The sequence below is a fragment of the Cuculus canorus genome, chromosome 23, assembly GCF_017976375.1.
Source record: "Cuculus canorus isolate bCucCan1 chromosome 23, bCucCan1.pri, whole genome shotgun sequence".
NCBI classification, from domain to species: domain Eukaryota; kingdom Metazoa; phylum Chordata; class Aves; order Cuculiformes; family Cuculidae; genus Cuculus; species Cuculus canorus.
Genome location: NC_071423.1, coordinates 428,513 through 448,335, shown reverse-complemented (window position 1 = coordinate 448,335; position 19,823 = coordinate 428,513). Strand labels below are relative to the sequence as shown.

The window sequence follows — 19,823 nt, the reverse complement described above, 5'->3', positions numbered from 1 at the left end:
TGGCCAAACTGAAACTCGAGTAAGATTCAAAGAGCTCCTTCGTGGATGAATGGGTGGGTGGATGGAGGTGAAAAAAAGGTTGGTTTTAAATAACAGAGAAGGCCATGCTTGTCTCCAGGGCAAACTTGAATAAATTAAGATCTATGTGGAGAAGAACTGCGTGAAAGCAGGCCAACCCAACCACCAGCCTCCAAACACCAGCAAGATGGGAAGGAAGAAAAGAAGTCCTTCCAGTCCTTTAAGACCTGCCAGTACTTAGAGGGGGCCTACGGGAAAGCTGCGGAGGGGCTCTGGATCACGATGTGCAGGGATAGAGGAACAGTTTTGAGCTGGAAGAGGGGAGATTGAGATGAGATCTTAGGGAGAAATGTTCTCCTGTGAGGGTGAGGAGGCCCTGGCCCAGGTTGCCCAGAACAGTGGTGGCTGCCCCATCCCTGGAGGGGGTTCAAGGCCAGGTTGGATGGGGCTTGGAGTCCCTGATCCAGTGGGAGGTGTCCCTGCCTGTGACAGGGGATTGGAACTGCGTGGGCTGTGAGGTCCCTTCCAGCCCAAACTGTTCCATGATTCTATGATAAAGAAGAAATGCTGTCCTGAGAACGTCCATATAATCACTGCTAATTTGCTGCAATTCTCACTCAAAACAAGAGCTGAAGAACTCAAGAGTTATCCCAATTGCAATGTCCCTGGCAGTGCTGTGGTTCCCAAAGAGATTGGCTTTGCGGTGGGATTTTTCTCGCAAGTGAAGTGACCTTGCGGACAGTGAGGGCCACTTGGGTGTTGGAAGAAAGTTGAACAGATTTACATGCAGTGTGGGTTAAATTTCCTTCTTTTCCCCATGCAACGAGCACCTCCTCTGTCAGCTCTGTCTGAAAAACTCAAAAAGCATTCAGCAACTGGAGGGAGGGAGTTAAACAGCGTCCGTTGAGGACTTGAGGAGAGTGAGGAAGCCAAGAGAAAACCAACCATGAAAAATGGAAGAAGAGGAATTGCTTGGTGGATTTGCAGTTGCCAATGAAGAGGTTAAAACCGTTCTGCAAAACAAAGCAGAGCACAAAATGAGAAAGTGATGGAGAAAACAGGGTAGAAGAATGTCTATACGGTAACAAAGGTTTGAGGAAGGCTCATCACATTAGTCCGTTCATCCTGGAGGAGAGGAGACTGAGGAGACACCTCATTGCAGTTTACTGCTTCCTCTCACAGGGAGGAGGAGGAGCAGGCCCTGAGCTCTTCTCTCTGGACTCGAGGGAATGGCAGGAAGACGAAGCAGCAGAAGGTTAAGTTAGACATTAGGGAAAGGTTCTTCCCCCAGAGGGTGGTGGAGCACGGGAACAGCTCCCAGGGAAGCAGTCACGGCACCAAGCCTGACAATATTCCAGAAGCGTTTGGCCAACGCCTTCAGCCCCATGGTGTGAATGTTGGGGTTGTCCTGTGCAGGGACAGGAGTTGGACTCGATGAGTCTTGTGGGTCTCTTCCCACCCAGGACATTCCATGATTCTATGAAAAAAACCCGAAGTTTTCACCCAAACTTGGCCAATGCCAGGACTGATCTCCAGACAGGGCGACAGGAGAAGATTGCAGGAACTGCTGAAGCACCAGTTTGGGTCATCTTTTCCCATCACCTCCAGGCATGTTTGCACTTCCAGAATTTCTTGCATTTTTCCTCCCAGAAAGCATAAAGAACACCAAGCCAAGAGTCATCTGGTTTGGATGCTGCAGGGAAACCCAGCCACGATTCTCCTATGATGACATTTTGACAGCTCTTTCCATTCTCTTCGCAGCTTTTTTTGACATTCTTGGCTTTCCATTCCCATCACTTTTTAAGCAAGCTGACCCATAGTAAAAAAAACTTTGCAAAAAATCAATATATTTTGCTTTCATGACCAAGCTGGTGAATCTTCTCACAAAAATGATTGATGCCCCTGCACCCTAAGAACATCTATTTGGTGAGGAACCTCATTCATTGATTTTAATCACATTTCCATTAATTGGTTTAAAAAAAAAATCTTAAATTATTGAGCCCTGAGCTGGTTTATCTGCCCTCAGCATGAGATTAATAGGACAATAATTAGCAAAATCATCCCACTTGCCATTTTTTTAACCACTGATCCCACGATTCTTCCGCTCTCTGGAGCATCCCCAGTCCTTAAAACCAAACTGACAGATATAGAGTATTTCCACCCATTTGTTTTTAAGCATTGTGCAAACTCAAGTACACTCAATGAGTCACAGCTCTCGAGCACTTGACATTTCTTAGTGGGGTAATCAGAAAACATTTGCCCTTGTATCGTCACTGGAATGTCATCCTCATCCCACAACCAGACGAGATTGTTCAGCCTGGAAAGAGGAGGGGAGACCTTCTCGCTCCCTGCTGCTCCCGGAATTGAGGTTGTGGTGAGGTGGGTGTTGGGCTCTTCTCCCAAGTGAAAGGGGACAGGATGAGAGGAAATGGCCTCAAGTCGTGCCAGGAGAGTTTTGATGGGATATTGGGAAAAACCTCTTTACTGACAGAGTGGTGAAGCCCTGGCAGAGGCTGCCCAGGGCAGTGGCGGAGTCTCCATCCCTGGAGGGGTTCAAAAGCTGTGCAGATGTGGCACTTCAGGGCATGGTTCAGTCAGCATGGTGGGGTTGACTGGGTGAGCTTAGAGGTCTTTTCCAACCTTAATGATTCCAGGATTCTCTGAGATGGCAGCTTCTCCTGGTCTGTCACCACGAATATATCAGCTCTTGGTGACTGCTGCAAAGCCCTTCATTGTTGAGCCAATGCTTCCCCTCCAGTTGGGTCCTTCCTGGTTGTGTTCCCATTTATTTAGCAGCTGCCTCCACATCCTCACTTGAATTTCTCAACTTCTGAGTCTTGCCCGGAAGGGAAACGATGGCACCTCTGGGTCTGCAGGAATCAGAGGCGCTTGGTACCTCTCCATGGGCCCGATTATTTTCCAAAGACTTGTGCTAATTTTCTGATATGATCCCCACCTCTTTGTGAGGCACTAAATCCTCATTACTTTTCCTGACCGATGCATTCTAATTAGATCAACACTTAAAAAAAAAAAAACGAAAAGAGGGGGAGAAAAAAAAATCACAATAGCCACAGGACGGCTTTCCATCTCATTAACTCCCTCACTTATTATTTTCATGAAAATTACTGATAAAAAACGTGCATCTCCATTTGCTGGGACCGGGAGCTTCGTCGGCTCATATCTAACATCTCTCTCATCACCCGGGATGCGAGCTGTTGCCATGGTGACACACAATAATAGAAACTAATAAATTACAAACGAGATGCTCGTTGAGCAATTATTGTTCTCTTTTATGCAAGTGTCTTGCTAATTTTGATCATAAGGAATGCTACCATAAAGCAGCGAAGGGATAATAAGTCCATTTCGAGAGATTATTAGAAAATAGAGAGGGGCCAGGGGTTTTTAGATCAGTGATGGAGAGGTTGGTGCTTTCAGGAAACCCAAATATAAAACTTTTTTGGGGGTTTTTCCCTCCCTGGGTTCTGTTGGGAGATTCTAACTTTGCCATGCTTGGAGCCAAGCTGCTAAAAACAACATTGGTTTCCTTTCCAGCACCCTAAAAATGCCCTGAAAAGCTCTAAGAAGGTCCCCATCCCCACCTCCTGTTGGGCCAGAACTGCAGAGCCGCCCAGAGACACCTGGGCTCATCTGTTCCTCAGCACAAGAAGGACACGGGTCTCTTGGAGCAAGTGAGGAAGTCCAGAGGAGAACATGGAGATGATCCGAGGGCTGGAGAACCTCCTGTATGAGAACAGGCTGAGAGGTGGGGTTGTTCAGCCTGGAGAAGAGAAGGCTCTGGGGAGACTTTAGGGCAGCTTCCAGTGCTGAAAGGGGCTCCAGGAAAGCTGGAGAGGGGCTCTGGATCAGGGAGTGCAGGGAGAGAATGGGGGGAACGTTTCTGAGCTGAAAGAGGGGAGATTGAGATGAGATCTTAGGAAGAAATGTTTTGCTGTGAGGGTGGCCCTGGCCCAGGTTGCCCAGAGCAGTGGTGGCTGCCCCATCCCTGGAGGGGTTCCAGGCCAGGTTGGATGGCCTTGGAGCCCCTGATCCCATGGAAGGTGTCCCTGCCCATGGCAGAGGGTGGGACTGGATGGGCTTTGAGATTCCTTCCAACCCAAACCATTCTGCGATTCCATGATTTTTAAGGCGTTACCTGGGGGTGCAGGCTGATGGAGGAGGGGTTGGGGGAGTAGGGCCCCCCTAGGTCGTTCCTGAGTAGGTTGTCGCTGTGCATCTTGGTTTTGAGGCAGGTGATGTAGCGGTTGCAAAAGTCTTTGCACAACTCGTTGACTTTCTCCAGCTCCAGGAGGTGGATGCGCAGCACCTGGATCGCCTTCACCATCTGCACAAGAACACAACGACGGAGTTAAAACCATTATTTACCTCGACACATAGGAAAAAAAACCCAGAAGATCAATAGTTTCTTCCAAAATCTAAACTGGAACCAATCCCTACAGTAGAATTAAATGCATTTCCTCTCTCAACAACCAAAGAAGCCTCCAAAAAATCAATATTCTTGCCCATAACCCATCCCAGCGCCTATTCCTCTGTGCCTCAATCCTATCTCTGAAATCCCAAGAAACCAAAATTCACACTGATTCCCATTGCCTTTGCGGGGATCGCAACCCATGCCCCAAACAAGTCCAAGCCAAAGCCCTGGCTCTTGAAGAGTAGTTGGTTATTCTCCAGGGGCCACTTCTCCTAAGAAGCTTATGGGGCTACAGCTCCGCCGTACGCTGCTGCCAGCACCAAGCCTGGGCCTCATTAAAACGCACCCCATAAATGGTAAAAAATTTACACATAAAACATTCCTCTCACCGAGCTGAAACTTTGAGTTTTACGGCCGCTGTTTGAAATCTTGCATAATATATAAAATTTCAGCTATTCACTCTGGGGCAATAAATCCAATTTTATGTAAGAAAGCGTCTTTTCATTTCAAAGGCTGGGTTTAAGTTGCAAATTTTAGTGGTCATCTTTACAAACTGCGAGTCTTCGTGGTTGGGAAACGTCCCCTGAAATCCAGGGCCAAACCCAACTGATGGCTCCATGATAGAGAAAGCAAATTTTTGGTTGGTGAACTACCGCAATTCTGGGTTGCGGCTGGAAAAATTCTCTTTTTCTGCCCTTTTTTTTGCCTGTTTTTTCCTCCTCTGTGGTTGGTGAAGGCGAAGCACAAGGTGGAAGCATTGCGCCCCGGCTCTTGGTATCCTCTCGGGGCTCAATGGCCATGAAAGTCAATATTCAAGGGCAAAGGCAAGAAGACCTGACACATATATGTATAAAAAATAAATCTCTCAATTATCTCAGCTCATTTGCTTAGGGTCTCATTTTATGTCCCTGCTCCGCTGCGCCGTATATCTGTCCGGATAAAGAGTTACAGTCCGACGGCGTACGTGCACGGGGTTGTAAAAAATACAGATGCTGAATTAATTGACTGTGTGGCACTCAGCAGCTGATTGAGTTGATAATGGTGAGATCTGACCTTTTTCTAATTTCTAATTATGTGCATCTCGGCGGTGAGGAATACATGACTCTTATTCTAATGATGGCTAATGCCGCTGGCCTTTTCATCCCTGCTTTACCAGAGCCAACTTCCAGAGAATAGGTGGTGATCAAAACAAAAAAGGACCACCTAAAAAGTAACCAAAAGAAAACGATGATGGAAATGTGGAAGAAGTGCCAGCTCGGGAGCAGATGGAAATGAGTTTCGGGCACTGCAAGACTTCTTCATCCAAAATTCCCTCTAGTTGGCACTTCCCACCAAAAGGAACAGTCCTTCTTCAGCATCATATCAACCATCTCCTCTGTCTTGGTGGAGGCCCAGCACACTGAGCGAGTTGGATGGCTTTTATAGAAATTCTGGGCATAGAACAGAATACACACACAGATCTATCCTAGAAATGGGGCAAAAATACATGTACATCCATGAATATGAACATATCCAGTGCTGTGAGGTCATCCAGGGGATCAGCGCAACAGCCCATGTCTGAATTTCACCACAAGCATGAACAGCCACTCCAACATATGCCCAAAAATCACGATTGATGGGTTTGTGTTTTTTTTGAAGAAACCATCAAACCCCAGTGAAAACAGCCTCTGTGGACACATCTTCTGCACGGGCCATTTTGGTGGAGCCGTTTCACCTTCAACTATATAGGAGTAAGTTTTCCTCACTCAAAATTTTAGACTGTTTTTAGCCTTCAGCTGATTCCATCTCCCTCCTCGTGCTAAGTCAGTGCATTCACTCTGATCTAACTCAGTGCAACAGGTTTTCTTTTGGTGCACCTCAACATTCAATGCATGTTCAGTCCCCAAACGAAAATCATAGAATCCTAGAGTGATTTCTTTTGGAAAGGACATTAAAGCCCATCCAGTTCCACCTCCTGCCATGGGCAGGGGCACCTCCCACTGGATCAGGGGCTCCAAGCCCCATCCAACCTGGCCTAGAACCCCTCCAGGGATGGGGCAGCCACCACTGCTCTGGGCAACCTGGGCCAGGGCCTCCCCACCCTTGTCATGAAGAATTTCTTCCTAATGTCCAATCTAAATCTCCCCCTAACAATTTAAACCCATACCCCCTCGTCCTATCACTCCAGACCCTTGGAAAAAGTCCCTTCCCAGCTTTCCTGGAGACCCTTTCAGTCCTGGAAGTTTACCCCAGAGCTTCCTCTTCTCCAGGCTGAACAACCCCAACTCTCTCAGCCTGTCCTCAAAGTAGAGGGGCTCCAGCACTTGGATCATCTCTGTGGCCTCCTCTGGACCCACTCCAACAGTTTAATCTCCTTCTTATCTTGGGGATTCCAGAACTGGACACAGGGCTCCAGAATCCAAAATGCTGCTTATTTTGGTCACTCACCCAGAACGATTCTGTTCATGGCTATGAGAGATTGAGAAATCGGCTCAGCAATCTGCAAACGAAGCCTCACATGCCCCATATTTTTTTTTTGTGAGCTTCCAACAGGCTGTTTAGCCACTCCTGATTTTGTGATCTTGCAAATACCCCTCCATAAGCTGAAATCAGGCATAAAAGCTGCAGAATTTTAATCCATCCTGAAACGTTTCTTGGTCTTTTTATGGTAGTTTTTGCACTCGGATGAGCATTGCTCATTCTTCTTCCTTTTATGACAGGTTGTTTGACAAAATCATCTCCTTAATATTTGTAACATTTGGAAAAAGCTGCCTGGGTTTGCTTCTTTTCTGGGATGGAAATCCCTCTGCTACCTGTCCTGTGACACACCAAGACCTGAAGGAACATTTTTGATCATCAGAAGTGGGAAAATTGTCTCTCTGGACCTTAAAAATTTGCTTGCGGAGCACTAGGATGGTGCCATGGACCCGTCTACACTCCTACTTGCCATGGAGATGACATATGGAGGCTTCCTGGACAAAATAACAGGATTTAGGAATGTTTCCTAAGGTCCCCACAAAAGAAAAGCTCCATCCCAAGCAGAGTCTTCCGAGGAACCTTCCAACTGCAATAATAGGGTAGGATGTTTGGGTTGCTACGACAAGGGAGCTACCAAAAATGGTCCAAAATGTCCCAAACCACTGATATGCATCACTCTTTTTTTGGAAAAAGCTGTGATTTTGTCTTGTTTTTAGGACAAGAGCTGACCATCACACTTGAAACGAGATGATGCCAGATGACAATGAAGATGCCATTCCATGTTTTACCCAAGAGCAGTAATTCCTGCAGAGATGGCAAGTTTTGAGGCACAAACCAGTCATCAATCTTGGCTGTTCCCAGAAAATGTGTTGACCTTGTGGCATTTCTGTGGGAAACATGGCCAAAAACTGGGCATGAGTTTGTCCTCACAGGCAATCTCACGGAAAAGGTCAGAGAGAAGGTCCTGAAGAAGGTCTACAGAGAACATTGCCAAGATGACCAATACTACAAATGGAGCTCCAAGATGTTGCCCAAGGTGGTAGATGGCCATAACTTGTTCCTCATCCCCTACCCTCTCCCCACCCCTCAAAAAACACTCTGCCAAGCCCCAGTTGCCTCTACCAGGTTGTCCAGCTCAGGGTCATCACTGAAGAAGGGCTTGTGCTCCTGCTCCTGCTGGTGGACGAAGTTCTCAATGTCAACGTCAAAGCTGGCCGAGGTGATGCACTCGGAGCCCTGCGTTGCTTGCTCGCACTTCTCAAAGAGCAGCGTCAGCAGCGGGAACAGTGGGTGCCTGCAGAGGACAAAGGAGAAGACACCCCCCCATAACACCCACTCTTTTAGGCCTCGTGTCCATTTTCACCCCACATCATCCATCCATTCCCTCCCAGCTTGCAAGAGCCTGGTGGTGCAAACCTCACTCCCAAGTCAATGCTGGCAATGCCCCCTTCCTGGATCTCTTGAAACAATAAAAAAAAAGGTTTAAAATTGCCAAATTCACCAAATTCTCCATCAGGCAGTGACTTCTTACAGCATTTTGGTGCTTTCCATCATTGCATCAAAGCCAGCATTTCCAAAATGTTTTGCCACAGGCTTCAGGGTGGTTGTCTTGGAGCCATCTGCTGTCCTGGTGGTTTTGTATTTTGCGGATCAACATCAGCACCTGATCATCAGTGCCAGTATTTCATCCAAGAAGGTCTCTCTTGGCACCAGATGGGGGTGGGCTGGTACATCTACGAGCCCACAACATCCTTTGGTCCAACCTTACAGTGGGTTGCTCATAGAATCATGGAACGTCCTAAGTGGGAAGGGACCCACAAAGACCGTTGAGTCCAACTCCTGTCCCTGCACAGGACACCCCTACAATTCACATCGTGGGGCTGAGGGCACTGACGAAGCATTTCTGCAGTATTGTCAGACTTGGTGCTGTGACCGCTTCCCTGGGAGCTGATCCAGCGCTCCATCACCCTCTGGGGGGAGAACCTTCTCCTACTGTCCAACCTAACCCTCCCCTGGCATCTTCCCGCCATTCCCTCAGGTCCAGAGAGAAGAGCTCAGCGCCTGCTCCTCCTCCTCCCTGTGTGAGGAAGACGCAGAGTGCAATGAGGTCTCCCCTCAGTGTCCTCTTCTCCAGGCTGAACAGACCAAGGGACTTCTTCAGCTGCTCCTCATACAGAGCCCCTCCCTCAAGACAACTCTTTGTGCTCCATCAAGTACATCCATGTCTACATGTGAAGTGAAAGATGGGTCAAATCCCTCTTCTTTCTTACCATGAGGCAGCTCTTGGCCAACAAAGAGTTGCAGTTCTTCTTGCAAATCCACAATTCGCACTAACGAGGATTTGAAACTGATGCGATGTAGAATGTAAAGACACGTTCAACACCAAAGCACATGGAGAAGCAAGGGATGAAGACAAGGAGTCAGTGCGACCCTCAGCGAGCATCTCATCGTGCAAGTAAAACAAAAATCAAAGTATTGATGGGTTCTTTAAGGGAGAAAAGCAAAATGCTGCTCCAGGGCAGGTCTCCCTGGCACCCCAGTTATTCCAGCGCAATGGGATTTGCTTCAGCGTTTGATCTCCAAAAGATGTCCCCGAAGATGCTTACAAATCGCTTCCTGCTGGTCTTTTCTGAGACAGAGTCAGGCGAAGGGGTTAAACCCCTGGGCTAAGTCTTCATTTGCAGCTGCTAATACCGCCGCATATTATAGTTTAATCTGTCCTGATCCCAGTTTAATGCAAGATTCGCCGAGGCTGGAGTGGGGAAGGGAGGGGGGGAAATCATTTCATAATTCCAGCGGCCCCGATGGGGCTCAGCTCAGGGATATGAAAGGCAAATTCCAAGCAGCGGGTGGAATTATTGAGACTTAGGAACCAGCGGCTCAGCGGCAGGGGCTCACCGCTGCTTCCAGAGCCGCCCCGGCAATCAGGAGCAAAGGAATTACCCCAAGGATGGGGTTTCTTTGCGGGAGGAGGTATTGAAGCCCCTGAGCAATTTGTACCCCTTTGATTTGAGGGGTGCATCCACAAATTGGGGATTGAGATCATTGCTGGCATCACCCACACCCTTTGGTGTTTAATGATTGGGGCAGCGCTGCCACCGACCCTGGCAAATAGCCCGGAGCATGTGGTGAGGAGGTGACGGTTTGCTTCTCAGTGGGAAGTAAGATAAAATAAAGTGGCATAAAATAAAATAAATAATGAAAATAAACCAACACAAAAAATAAAATAAACACAAAAAAATCCCAAATCAAACTAAAGTAAAACAAAAAAAAGGGAGAGGTACAAAAAGGAAAAAAGGGGTTCTTGCTCAGGGAGTGCAGAGCCGGGACAAGAGGGAACAGTTTTGAGCAGAAAGAGGGGAGACTGAGATGAGACCTTAGGGAGAAATGTTCTCCTGTGAGGGTGGGGAGGCCCTGGCCCAGGTTGCCCAGAGCAGCGGTGGCTGCCCCATCCCTGGAGGGGTTCCAGGCCAGGTTGGATGGGGCTTGGAGCCCCTGATCCAGTGGGAGGTGTCCCTGCCCATGGCAGGGGGTGAGAACTAGGTGGGCTTTGAGGTCCCTTCTAACCCAAGCCATTACATGACTCTATGAACCCCCCAGGCTGGGGAAAGGGAGAGCACCAAGGCCCCTCACTGAGTGCAGGCAGAGATGATGGCATGAAAAATGAAAATTGGGAGCTGGATCTCATCCTTGCTATGAAATTTGGGGTGGAATATCCAAGACACACAGGAAAAGAGGAAGATACTCCCCATCGTGAGTGTCACTGAGGTGGAAAATCATCCCTCTTGCACAAGGCAGAGTTTTGGGGTGGAAAAATCTGCTTTTACTGAATATGGTTTTGCAAAACTGTCTGGTTTTCATCCAAAGAAGAGGGCTGAACCAGCCCTGACATTTTCCTGCAGGAGAGAGGTCGTTCGCAGCCACTAATAAAAAGGATTCGACACGGGCTAATAAAGAGAAATGATTTCCTCTAATGGCCTCATTCCACCCCTTCAGCAAAGTTGGTGCTGGGCAGCACCGGGGGACATCACAACCAGGACTTGTTTTATGCGGCTCCAATAGGCACCTCTCCCCCTCCAAAAAAAATGGAAAATAAAGTTAATGCAAAGGAATCCAGGTGTTTCCTACTTGGAAAAATCCAGTTCACAGTGACTGGGGTTGTTTAGAATCAAAGAATCATGATATCGTTTGGTTGCAAAAGTCCTTTGAGATCATAAGTCCAACCATACCTGTCCACTACGGAATCAGATCCCCGAGTCTACACATCTTTTAAATCCCACCAGGGTTTAAGCAATGGTTCCCATGGAAGCATCATCTTTACTGGTCCAAAATCTGTCAGGAAGTCATAAAATCATAGACTCATGGAATGGTTTGCATTGGAAGGGACCTCAAAGCCCATTCAGTTCCACCCCCTGCCACGGGCAGGGACACCTCTCACTGGATCAGGGGCTCCAAGCCCCATCCAACCTGGCCTGGAATCCCTCCAGGGATGGGGCAGCCACCACTGCTCTGGGCACCCTGGGCCAGGGCCTCCCCACCCTCACAGGAGAAAATTTGTCTCTAAGATCTCATCTCATCTCCCCTCTTTCAGCTCAAGTCCTGCCCCGACTGTGAGTGACACAGCCCCACTGGGCAAAACCTGCAGCAGAGCGGAGCTGCTGCTGGACCGGTCCCGGCAAAGATGCTCCATGCCAAGCACGGAGGTGGAAGATTAGTTTTTCTCCCTTTTTTTTCTACTATAGGTGATAAACTCCCTACTAGAAATCAAACACAGCACAGCCTTGTCCAGTGGTTTTTATATTCCCCGTCACTTTTCTGTGGTGATTTCCACCCCGCTTGGTCAACGATGCTCAGAGCAGACACATTCCACCTTGAAACAGCTATTGAAAATTGATAAAAATCCATCCTTCCGCGTGAAGGATCCAGCGCTGGGAGGGCTGAGCCCCTTCGAGGGGATTTGGCAGCTCACGGCACAACCACTGTCCTTAGTAAATCCTGGACAGGTGAATATTCAGACTTTATACGCGCAACAAAAAAAGTCTCCTTTTGGCTGGTACCAAACCATCCCAGTTTGGACAACCAAGTCCGCGTGTGGGACCAGACAATAATTTTCCCCCACTTTTCTGGGTGGGAAATACCTCCAAAAAAAGAGATTTCTGGAATTTCTTGACCTTCAAATGAAGGCTGTAAAAGTTCCAGAGGGGTTTGGTGTTTTCGTTATTACATCCACGCTGCGAACAAAAGGTGATTTTTTTCTCTCAAACGACCTGTTTTGCCTTGGGAGTATTATTTCCATTGCTGGAGAAAATCCGGCTGCAAATCTTAAAACCCTTTTCTACCAAACCTTTGGGTCTTCCTGGGAAGCTGCTGGGCTCATCCCACGCTTTCTTCCTCCCGTCCAGACCTTTTAAACTTGCAATATTTGAATATTTGAAGTCAAAATATTTGAATTTCTTCACTTCCAAGTTGCAGTGTTTTGGTTCACAAGCCCCCATGGCCCTGGCCATTAACGAAAGGCTAATCCTTAACCCTTATTCCTAATTAAATCATAATATTATGCATTACTGTTACATCATTACTGTATACATTATAATAGTGTAAATAATTGTGTATCACTTACATAATTACATATTGCTTTAATAATTATACTATTTACATAATTATAATGTTAGTTATTATAATTATACAAAAACATGACTGCATATATTATAATATTATATAATATTATATATTATTATCTGCAAAGTGACAAATAAAGGGACCAGGCAGGGTCTTCCCTCCAGCGCTCGTTGCTGCCTGCATCCCGTACAGATGCATGAACAGCGTATTTTGGGTTAATACGTGACTTTACTCCTTCTGGGTGCTTTTTTGACCCAGATTTGGATGTTTTCACCATAAAAAAAAAAAAGGCTTATTTGGATTTTCAGGGGAGTGAAGATTTTGGAAGGGGGGGGAGAGGGTGCATAAGGTTATTATTATTACCGATAGCTATTCCTACTAAGAAGGAGCTAACTGCTAATCCCCCCACCTCTGTGTGTTAATTAATGCATTAGAATAATAGCGGATTAATAATGCATTATAAAAATTAATGCATCAATGAATCAATGCATTAACAACTGCATTAATTAATGCATTGCCGAACTGGTGCATGAATAATGCTTTACAATAAGTAATGTATTAATGAACTAATGCATTAATTATTTCTTGCACACCGATATTAGCTTGCATCACCTGTAGACAGCTCGCTTGTCAGCCTCCAGCTGCGCCTGCGGGTCTCCGGCCGCGGTGGGGACCGGCGCGTTGGTGGCCGCTGCCGGCGTCGCAAGATGCACAGGCTGCGCCTTGGTGGGCTGCTGGGCTGTGGCCGTCATCTGGGAGGGGGAACACAAAGGAGGGAGGAAAAAAGGAAGAAAATAAAAAAAATGGGCTTTAGCGCGCTTTTCCAAGAAGTTTTGCAGCCTTCTGCACTGTATTTTTAAAACTGAGGAGGAGGTGACCCGTGATGGGGTCTGAGCAGGGGAATTTGGGGGTGAAAACAAATTTACATCTCACCTGGAATCCGAAATGTTGGGTTCCCCACTTTTTCCCTACGTCTCCCACTTTTCACTTGGGGAAAATACAGGAAGAAATCCCAACATCCTTATTACCCCGCCAGCAAATCTAAGGCGGGGGGGAATTTATTAAGGGATGCTTTGCCCAAGTCCCAGATTAAATCAGCTGCAACGCTGCTGCTGCCAGGGTTTGTTTCCAAGCAGGTATTATTGTCTAGACACACAGGCATCCTTAACTTGCTTCCAAAATTACGTGAGCCTCTGCCAGCTTGACAGGCCCAGGGATGAATAATTTTTGCACCGCGAGAAGCCAACCGAAAAGAAGAAAATAAATCAACCTTTTTTTTTTTTCGCCAATGCCCAAATCACGCAGCTTTATCCCCAGATCACAGCCGCAATGGGGAACACAACATGGCGGGGCTGGAAAACTACAGCAAAATCACATCTGCTGTGCAAGAAGCCACTCTGCTAATCATAGAAAATCATAGAATGACCACGTTGGAAAGGACCCACTGGATCATCGAGTCCAACCATTCCTAACACTCCCTTAAACCATGTCCCTCAGCACTTCATCCACCCATTCCTTAAACACCTCCAGGGAAGGCGACTCGACCCCCTCCCTGGGCAGCCTGTTCCAGTGCCCAACGACTCTTTCTGTGAAGAATTTTTTTCTGATATCCAGCCTGAACCTCCCCTGGCGGAGCTTCAGGCCATTCCCCCTTGTCTGTCCCCTGTCACTGGGGAGAAGAGCCCAACTCCCTCCTCTCCACAACCTCCTTTCAGGCAGTTGTAGAGAGCAATAAGGTCTCCCCTCAGCCTCCTCTTCTCCAGGCTAAACAACCCCAGCTCTCTCAGCCGCTCCTCGTAAGACTTGTTCTCCAGCCCCCTCACCAGCTTCGTTGCTCTTCTCTGGACACGTTCCAGAGCCTCAACATCCTTCTTGTGGTGAGGGGCCCAGAACTGAACACAGTACTCAAGGTGCGGTCTTACCAGTGCTGAATGAACATTTTGCTTTCTGAAATAGTTAAATATATGTTTGCAGATGACACCAAGCTGAGTAGTGCAGTGGCCACACTGGAAGGATGCGATGTCATCCAGAGGGACCTGGACAGGTTGGAGAAGTGGGGCTGTGGGAACATCATGAGGTTCAACAAGGCCAAGGCCATGGTCCTGCACCTGGGTAGGGGCAATCCCTGTTTTCAGTACACGATGGGGGATGACATGATTGGAAGCAGCCCTGCAGAGAAGGACTTGGGGTGCTGGGGATGAGAAGCTCAACATGAGCCGTCAACGTGCACTCACAGCCCAGAAGGCCAATCGTGTCCTGGGCTGCATCCAAAGCAGCGTGGCCAGCAGGGTGAGGGAGGGGATTCTGCCTCTCTGTTCCTCTCTTGTGAGACCTCATCTGGAATCCTGTGTCCAGTTCTGGAATCCTCAACGTAAGAAGGAGATGGAGCTGTTGAGTCCAGAGGAGGCCACAAAGATGATCCGAGGGCTGGAGCACCTCCCATACGAGGACAGGCTGAAAGTTGGGGTTGTTCAGCCTGGAGAAGAGAAGGCTCCAGGGAGACCTTAGAGCAGCTTCCAGTCCTGAAAGGGGCTGCAGGAAAGCTGGGGAGGGACTTTTTCCAAGGGCCTGAGTGGTAGGACAAGGTGGAATGGCTGTAACTTGGAAGGGGAAGGTTTAGATTGCACATTAGGAAGACATTCTTCAGGCTGAGGGCAGCGAGGCCCCAGCCCAGGTTTCCTTCTGTACAGGATTGCACATAATTAGGGACAATTTCCACTTCAAAGTAACAATTTCACTAAAGAAACAGGAATTATTTGCTGCTGGGCTGCAGAGATGCCGCGCAAGGCATCGCTTTGTCCTCACGAGATTCAGTTAGGGGAGAATTTTAATCGATTTGTGTTCAAATGCATCAGCGCCCCCAAATCCTGCAGTTTCAGCTCAAAATCTCAGTGGGAAAATAACACTAAGGGGATGTTTCACCTTCTCTGATGTCGCAATGTCTTAAAAATCACCATTTGCATGTTTTCATCAGTGACTCTTCAATCCTCCCTTCAGCTGGGCAGCAAAGGCACCCTCTGCCTCTTGCTAAATATTATATATATAATTTATTTATTTGTCTGATATTCTTATGCATTTATTTCTGTGTGTATGCATAAATAGTCTATATATATTTGTTTGCCTAATATATGGGTATTTTAGTACTGTGGTTACTTACATATAAATAAAATGGGTGGGTTTTAGATATATATATATAAAAATATCAACACATATTTAAAAGTACATCTGTGTGTACATGTTTATGCCCACTGTCTTCTCCAGCCAAACCCATCCTTGTAGTCAGGTTCTTGACATGAAATAAAGCAGATTTCCCATCTCTCTTAAAAGCTGCGCAAACCCAAGTCGGGCCAAACCCGTGGCCCGTTTTGCTTTTAGAATGTTTGACTTTAATATCTCCTGCCTGACCTTTCACTGCCGAGCCAGAGCTTTTGCTTTTTAATCTCCTTTATTGTTCATAACTCCACAGTTTGACTCCGGCACCTGTAAACTCACCCGGCGCTATTGGATTTCTGACTCTCCCAGCTCAGCAGCCGGTTCGATTCCCACCCCTCTTCCCTTCCCACTGATAAATAAATCAGTGAAAATGTGGTGCTCCTCTCCCAGCAGGTTGGATTTTCCATTTTCCCCCACTTTTTCATCCCAAAACGAAAAGGCAAGCGGATTTGGGAAGTTCCAGCCACACCACTCTTCACCCTCTTTGTTCCCTCTCTTTTCCTCCCTGTTACCTACCTTGAAAATTAGTTTTTAGGCAGGGAAATAACTTACTTTCCACACCTTTTTTTTTTTTCTTTTTAATTTCTTTCCCCTCATCACACTCATTTACTGGGACGCTGAAGCCCTTTTCACATCCTCGCCAGGAGCCAGAGCCCCACAACCCTGCCAAGCTCCTTCCAGCGGCGTCTGCAACTAATTGGGCTATTAACAACAAACCCCTCCTCTGGGGCTGTTCCCCAGCCGTTACCTCACCTTGGGCTAAAGAAAATAATAAAAAAAGAAATACAAATCATAGAAGGACAGAATCATGGAATGGTTTGGGTTGGAAGGGACCTCAAAGCCCATCCAGTTCCACCCCCTGCCATGGGCAGGGACACCTCCCACTGGATCAGGGGCTCCAAGCCCCATCCAGCCTGGCCTTGAACACCTCCAGGGATGGGGCAACCTGGGCCAGGGTCTCCACACCCTCTGCATGAAGAATTTCTTCCTAATGTCTAAACTAAATCTTCCCCCTTCCAAATTAAAACCACTCTCCTCGTCCTCTCTCTGCCTTCCCTGATCCAGAGCCCCTCCCCAGCTTTCCTGGAGCCCCTTTCACCTCTGGAAGCTGCTCTAAGTTCTCCCCAGAGCCTTCTCTTCTCCAGGCTGAAAACCCCAACTCAGCCTGTCCTCGTAGCAGAGGTTCCTGTGAAGGAACAGAACAACCAGCACTGATTTTCCTGCCCTGCACACCTTGCTGTGGCCACTCATCCAAGCTGAGGTCTTCAAAAAACCCTAAAGTGAGGGGGATTTATTGCATTTAAAGCTACGAGATCCCCTGCTCAGTCAGTGGCCGTGAGCTCCTGCAGAGGAATTTCTTCCTAAAGTAGTGAAAAAACCAGAAACATAAAGGAAAAAGGGTTAAATCTGGGAGGTGATGGGCAGTGTCAGGCAGTGTCACCTCAAAAATCCACCTCCAAAGCTCTGCTTTAGTGCAGCCTGGCAGAAACACAGGGGGGTTACGTATTTCTTAAAAACATTTTTTACTTTTGAAAGCAAACCTTTTCATAACATTTTTTACATTTTTGCATATTTTTAATGCATTGTTAAATTCTTTTACTTTTTAACGCAATTTTATTTCTTTTGACCCAGTTTGCATTTTTTACTTTTCAGTTTCTTGTCATTTTTTTATTTTTGAAACTTTTTTTTTAACATCATTTTCTTTACCTTTTTTAAACCTTGAACTTTTTTCCCTTTCCTGCAATGATTTTTGACCTTTTTCTTGAGGGGGGAAATTAAATCCCTACCTGCAGCTTTTGTTTTGCCACTCCATCAAATTTCATACCCAGACCCTGAGCCGGTTCCCCGATGCTCTCCCCCTGCTGACACACTCCCTGCAGCCCTTCCCCTCTCCTCCACCCCCACCTGATGAAGCCACATTTGGCTGCATTTTTGCCTTTCTCCCTACCCTGTATCCCTGCCGGGGTCCAAATGATCCCATCTGAGCATCCTCCTGCCTCTTTTTCCACTGACTTGGGATCCCTGAGGCTGCCCCATCCCTGGAGGGGTTCCAGGCCAGGTTGGATGGGGCTTGGAGCCCCTGATCCAGTGGGAGGTGTCCCTGCCCATGGCAGGGGGTGGGACTGGATGGGCTTTGAGGTCCCTTCCAACCCAAACCATTCCGTGATTCCATGATTCACCATGAGATTCCTCGTCGCCGTCACACAGCGCTAAGGGCCCCAGGAGTTGGGCAGTTTCACTGAGCCGACTGAAAACCCAACATCTCCACCCCACTTTTAATGTATTTTTAAAATAGATTTATACATCAGGTAAGCAATGAATAAATGAAGTTTTCCCTATTTTTAATTTTCCATTTCTGACCTTGATGTAACCACTCTGGTGGGAGGCAAAGCCACTTCCATCACTTCCGCTGAAAATTCCCTTGCATTTTTACTGAAAATGCCTGTTTTCAAAACAACCCCTTTTTGCTCACTTTGCCTATGCAACAGCTCAAGGCTTTCTTTTAATTTATTACAGAAAACATGCGGATTTTGATGCAGCCTCTTTAATTTTCAACAGTTGGAGCTGCCCAGTGAGCGCGATCGGTTTCGGTGATGCTCCGTATCGCACCCCACTAGCAGAAACCAGGGATGATTAGAGAATTTTTTCCCTACAAAACACAGCTTTCCCCATCATTTCTGCTTCATTTTACACATTCCTGACTCCAAGGGCGCTCACTTGCACAGCCTCTGCAGTAAAATATGAAGGCAAACCTCCCCAAACCCCTTTTCTTAGCACTTTTCTGCTCAAAACAACGACAAGAAGCTGGTTCTGTCTCTCATAATTTATTTTTTCTCTTTACCCCTGCCCTTTCTCAGCTCTTCCCGTCTTTGGGAAGGAGAAATTTGTTCAATCTGCTTTTCCAAACCCCGAAGATGTCAAATTTTCAGGTGAAAAGCTCACAGCAGTGGAAGCGTTGAGGCAAAAAAACCTCTTGGCTGCATCTTTTCCTCCAAAACCACTAAACTGGAGGAAAACTACTTGAGCAGCCCCTACAACGGGGGAAAAAGGAGGGATTTGGGCAACGACGCTCCTGAAAGTCCCCCAAATTCAACATATTAAAGCAGGGGGCAGACAAGGGACGGGGATGGGGAAGGTAGGGGGGACATCGCCATGGGATGCTGCAGGGAATCTCAGCTATTTTAGAAGTCCCTTAAATTGCCCATTAGGACTCAAGCGCCGTTACAGCTCCCGCTGCGTAAGCGAGAAAGGCAGCGGGTTCCGAGGCAGGGAAAAGAAAAAAAAGAGGGAAAAAAACCCTCTGGTAGCGGAGCAGCGAAGCGAACAAATGATGACACAGGAGTTGGAGGAGCCATAAAAGCCCCACCAAGGGGTCGTTTGTGAGAAGTGACCTTTTCCCACCGAAGGAGACGAGCCGAAAGGAGACCCGGGTGGCTTCGAGTTGAGGGGCACGGAAGTTGATTTATTTATTTTAGTTCGCAGAGAATGGGTTTGCTTTTTTTTTTTTTTTTTTGCGCAGGGAGGGGGCACTTTTTCTGCTTTTGCAGCTAAGATTTGCACTGAGTCCAGAGGAGGCCATGGAGAGAGATGATGCAAGGGCTGGAGCACATCCCAGATGAGGACAAGCCGAGAGAGTTGGGGTTGTTCAGCCTGGAGGAGAGAAAGCTACGGGGAGATCTTAGAGCAGTTTCTAGTACTGAAAGGGGCTCCAGGAAAGCTGGGGAAGGGCTCTGGAGGGCAGGGAGAGGACGAGAGGGGATGGTTTTGAGCTGAAAGAGGGGAGATTGAGATGAGATCTTAGGAAGAAATGTTTTGCTGTGAGGGTGGGGAGGCCCTGGCCCAGGTTGCCCAGAGCAGTGGTGGCTGCCCCATCCCTGGAGGGGTTCCAGGCCAGGCTGGATGGGTCTTGGAGCCCCTGATCCAGTGGGAGGTGACCCTGCCCATGGCAGGAGGTGGAACTGGATGGGCTTTGAGGTCCCTTCCACCCCAAAGCATTCCAGGATTCTATGATGATTTGCAGCAAACGGGGGGAAACCTCAACATTTCTGCTGCTTTGAACACAGAGGCAGTTCCACACTCAATCCGG

The 19,823-nt window shown here is 47.6% G+C and overlaps 1 protein-coding gene across 4 annotated transcripts in view; it reads right to left on the bottom strand.

The window, feature by feature from the left end:
* The window catches only part of PKNOX2 (PBX/knotted 1 homeobox 2), a 108,496-nt gene that overhangs the window by 12,804 nt on the left and 75,869 nt on the right, over positions 1 to 19,823 (bottom strand). For all 4 annotated transcript variants that reach the window (XM_054086864.1, XM_054086863.1, XM_054086866.1 and 1 more), the window contains 3 exons: positions 13,136 to 13,275; positions 8,027 to 8,198; positions 4,172 to 4,360 (listed from right to left, as the gene is read on the bottom strand). In XM_054086864.1, coding sequence (XP_053942839.1) covers positions 4,172 to 4,360; positions 8,027 to 8,198; positions 13,136 to 13,275 — 501 coding nt within the window. The remainder of the gene's footprint in view (positions 1 to 4,171; positions 4,361 to 8,026; positions 8,199 to 13,135; positions 13,276 to 19,823) is intronic.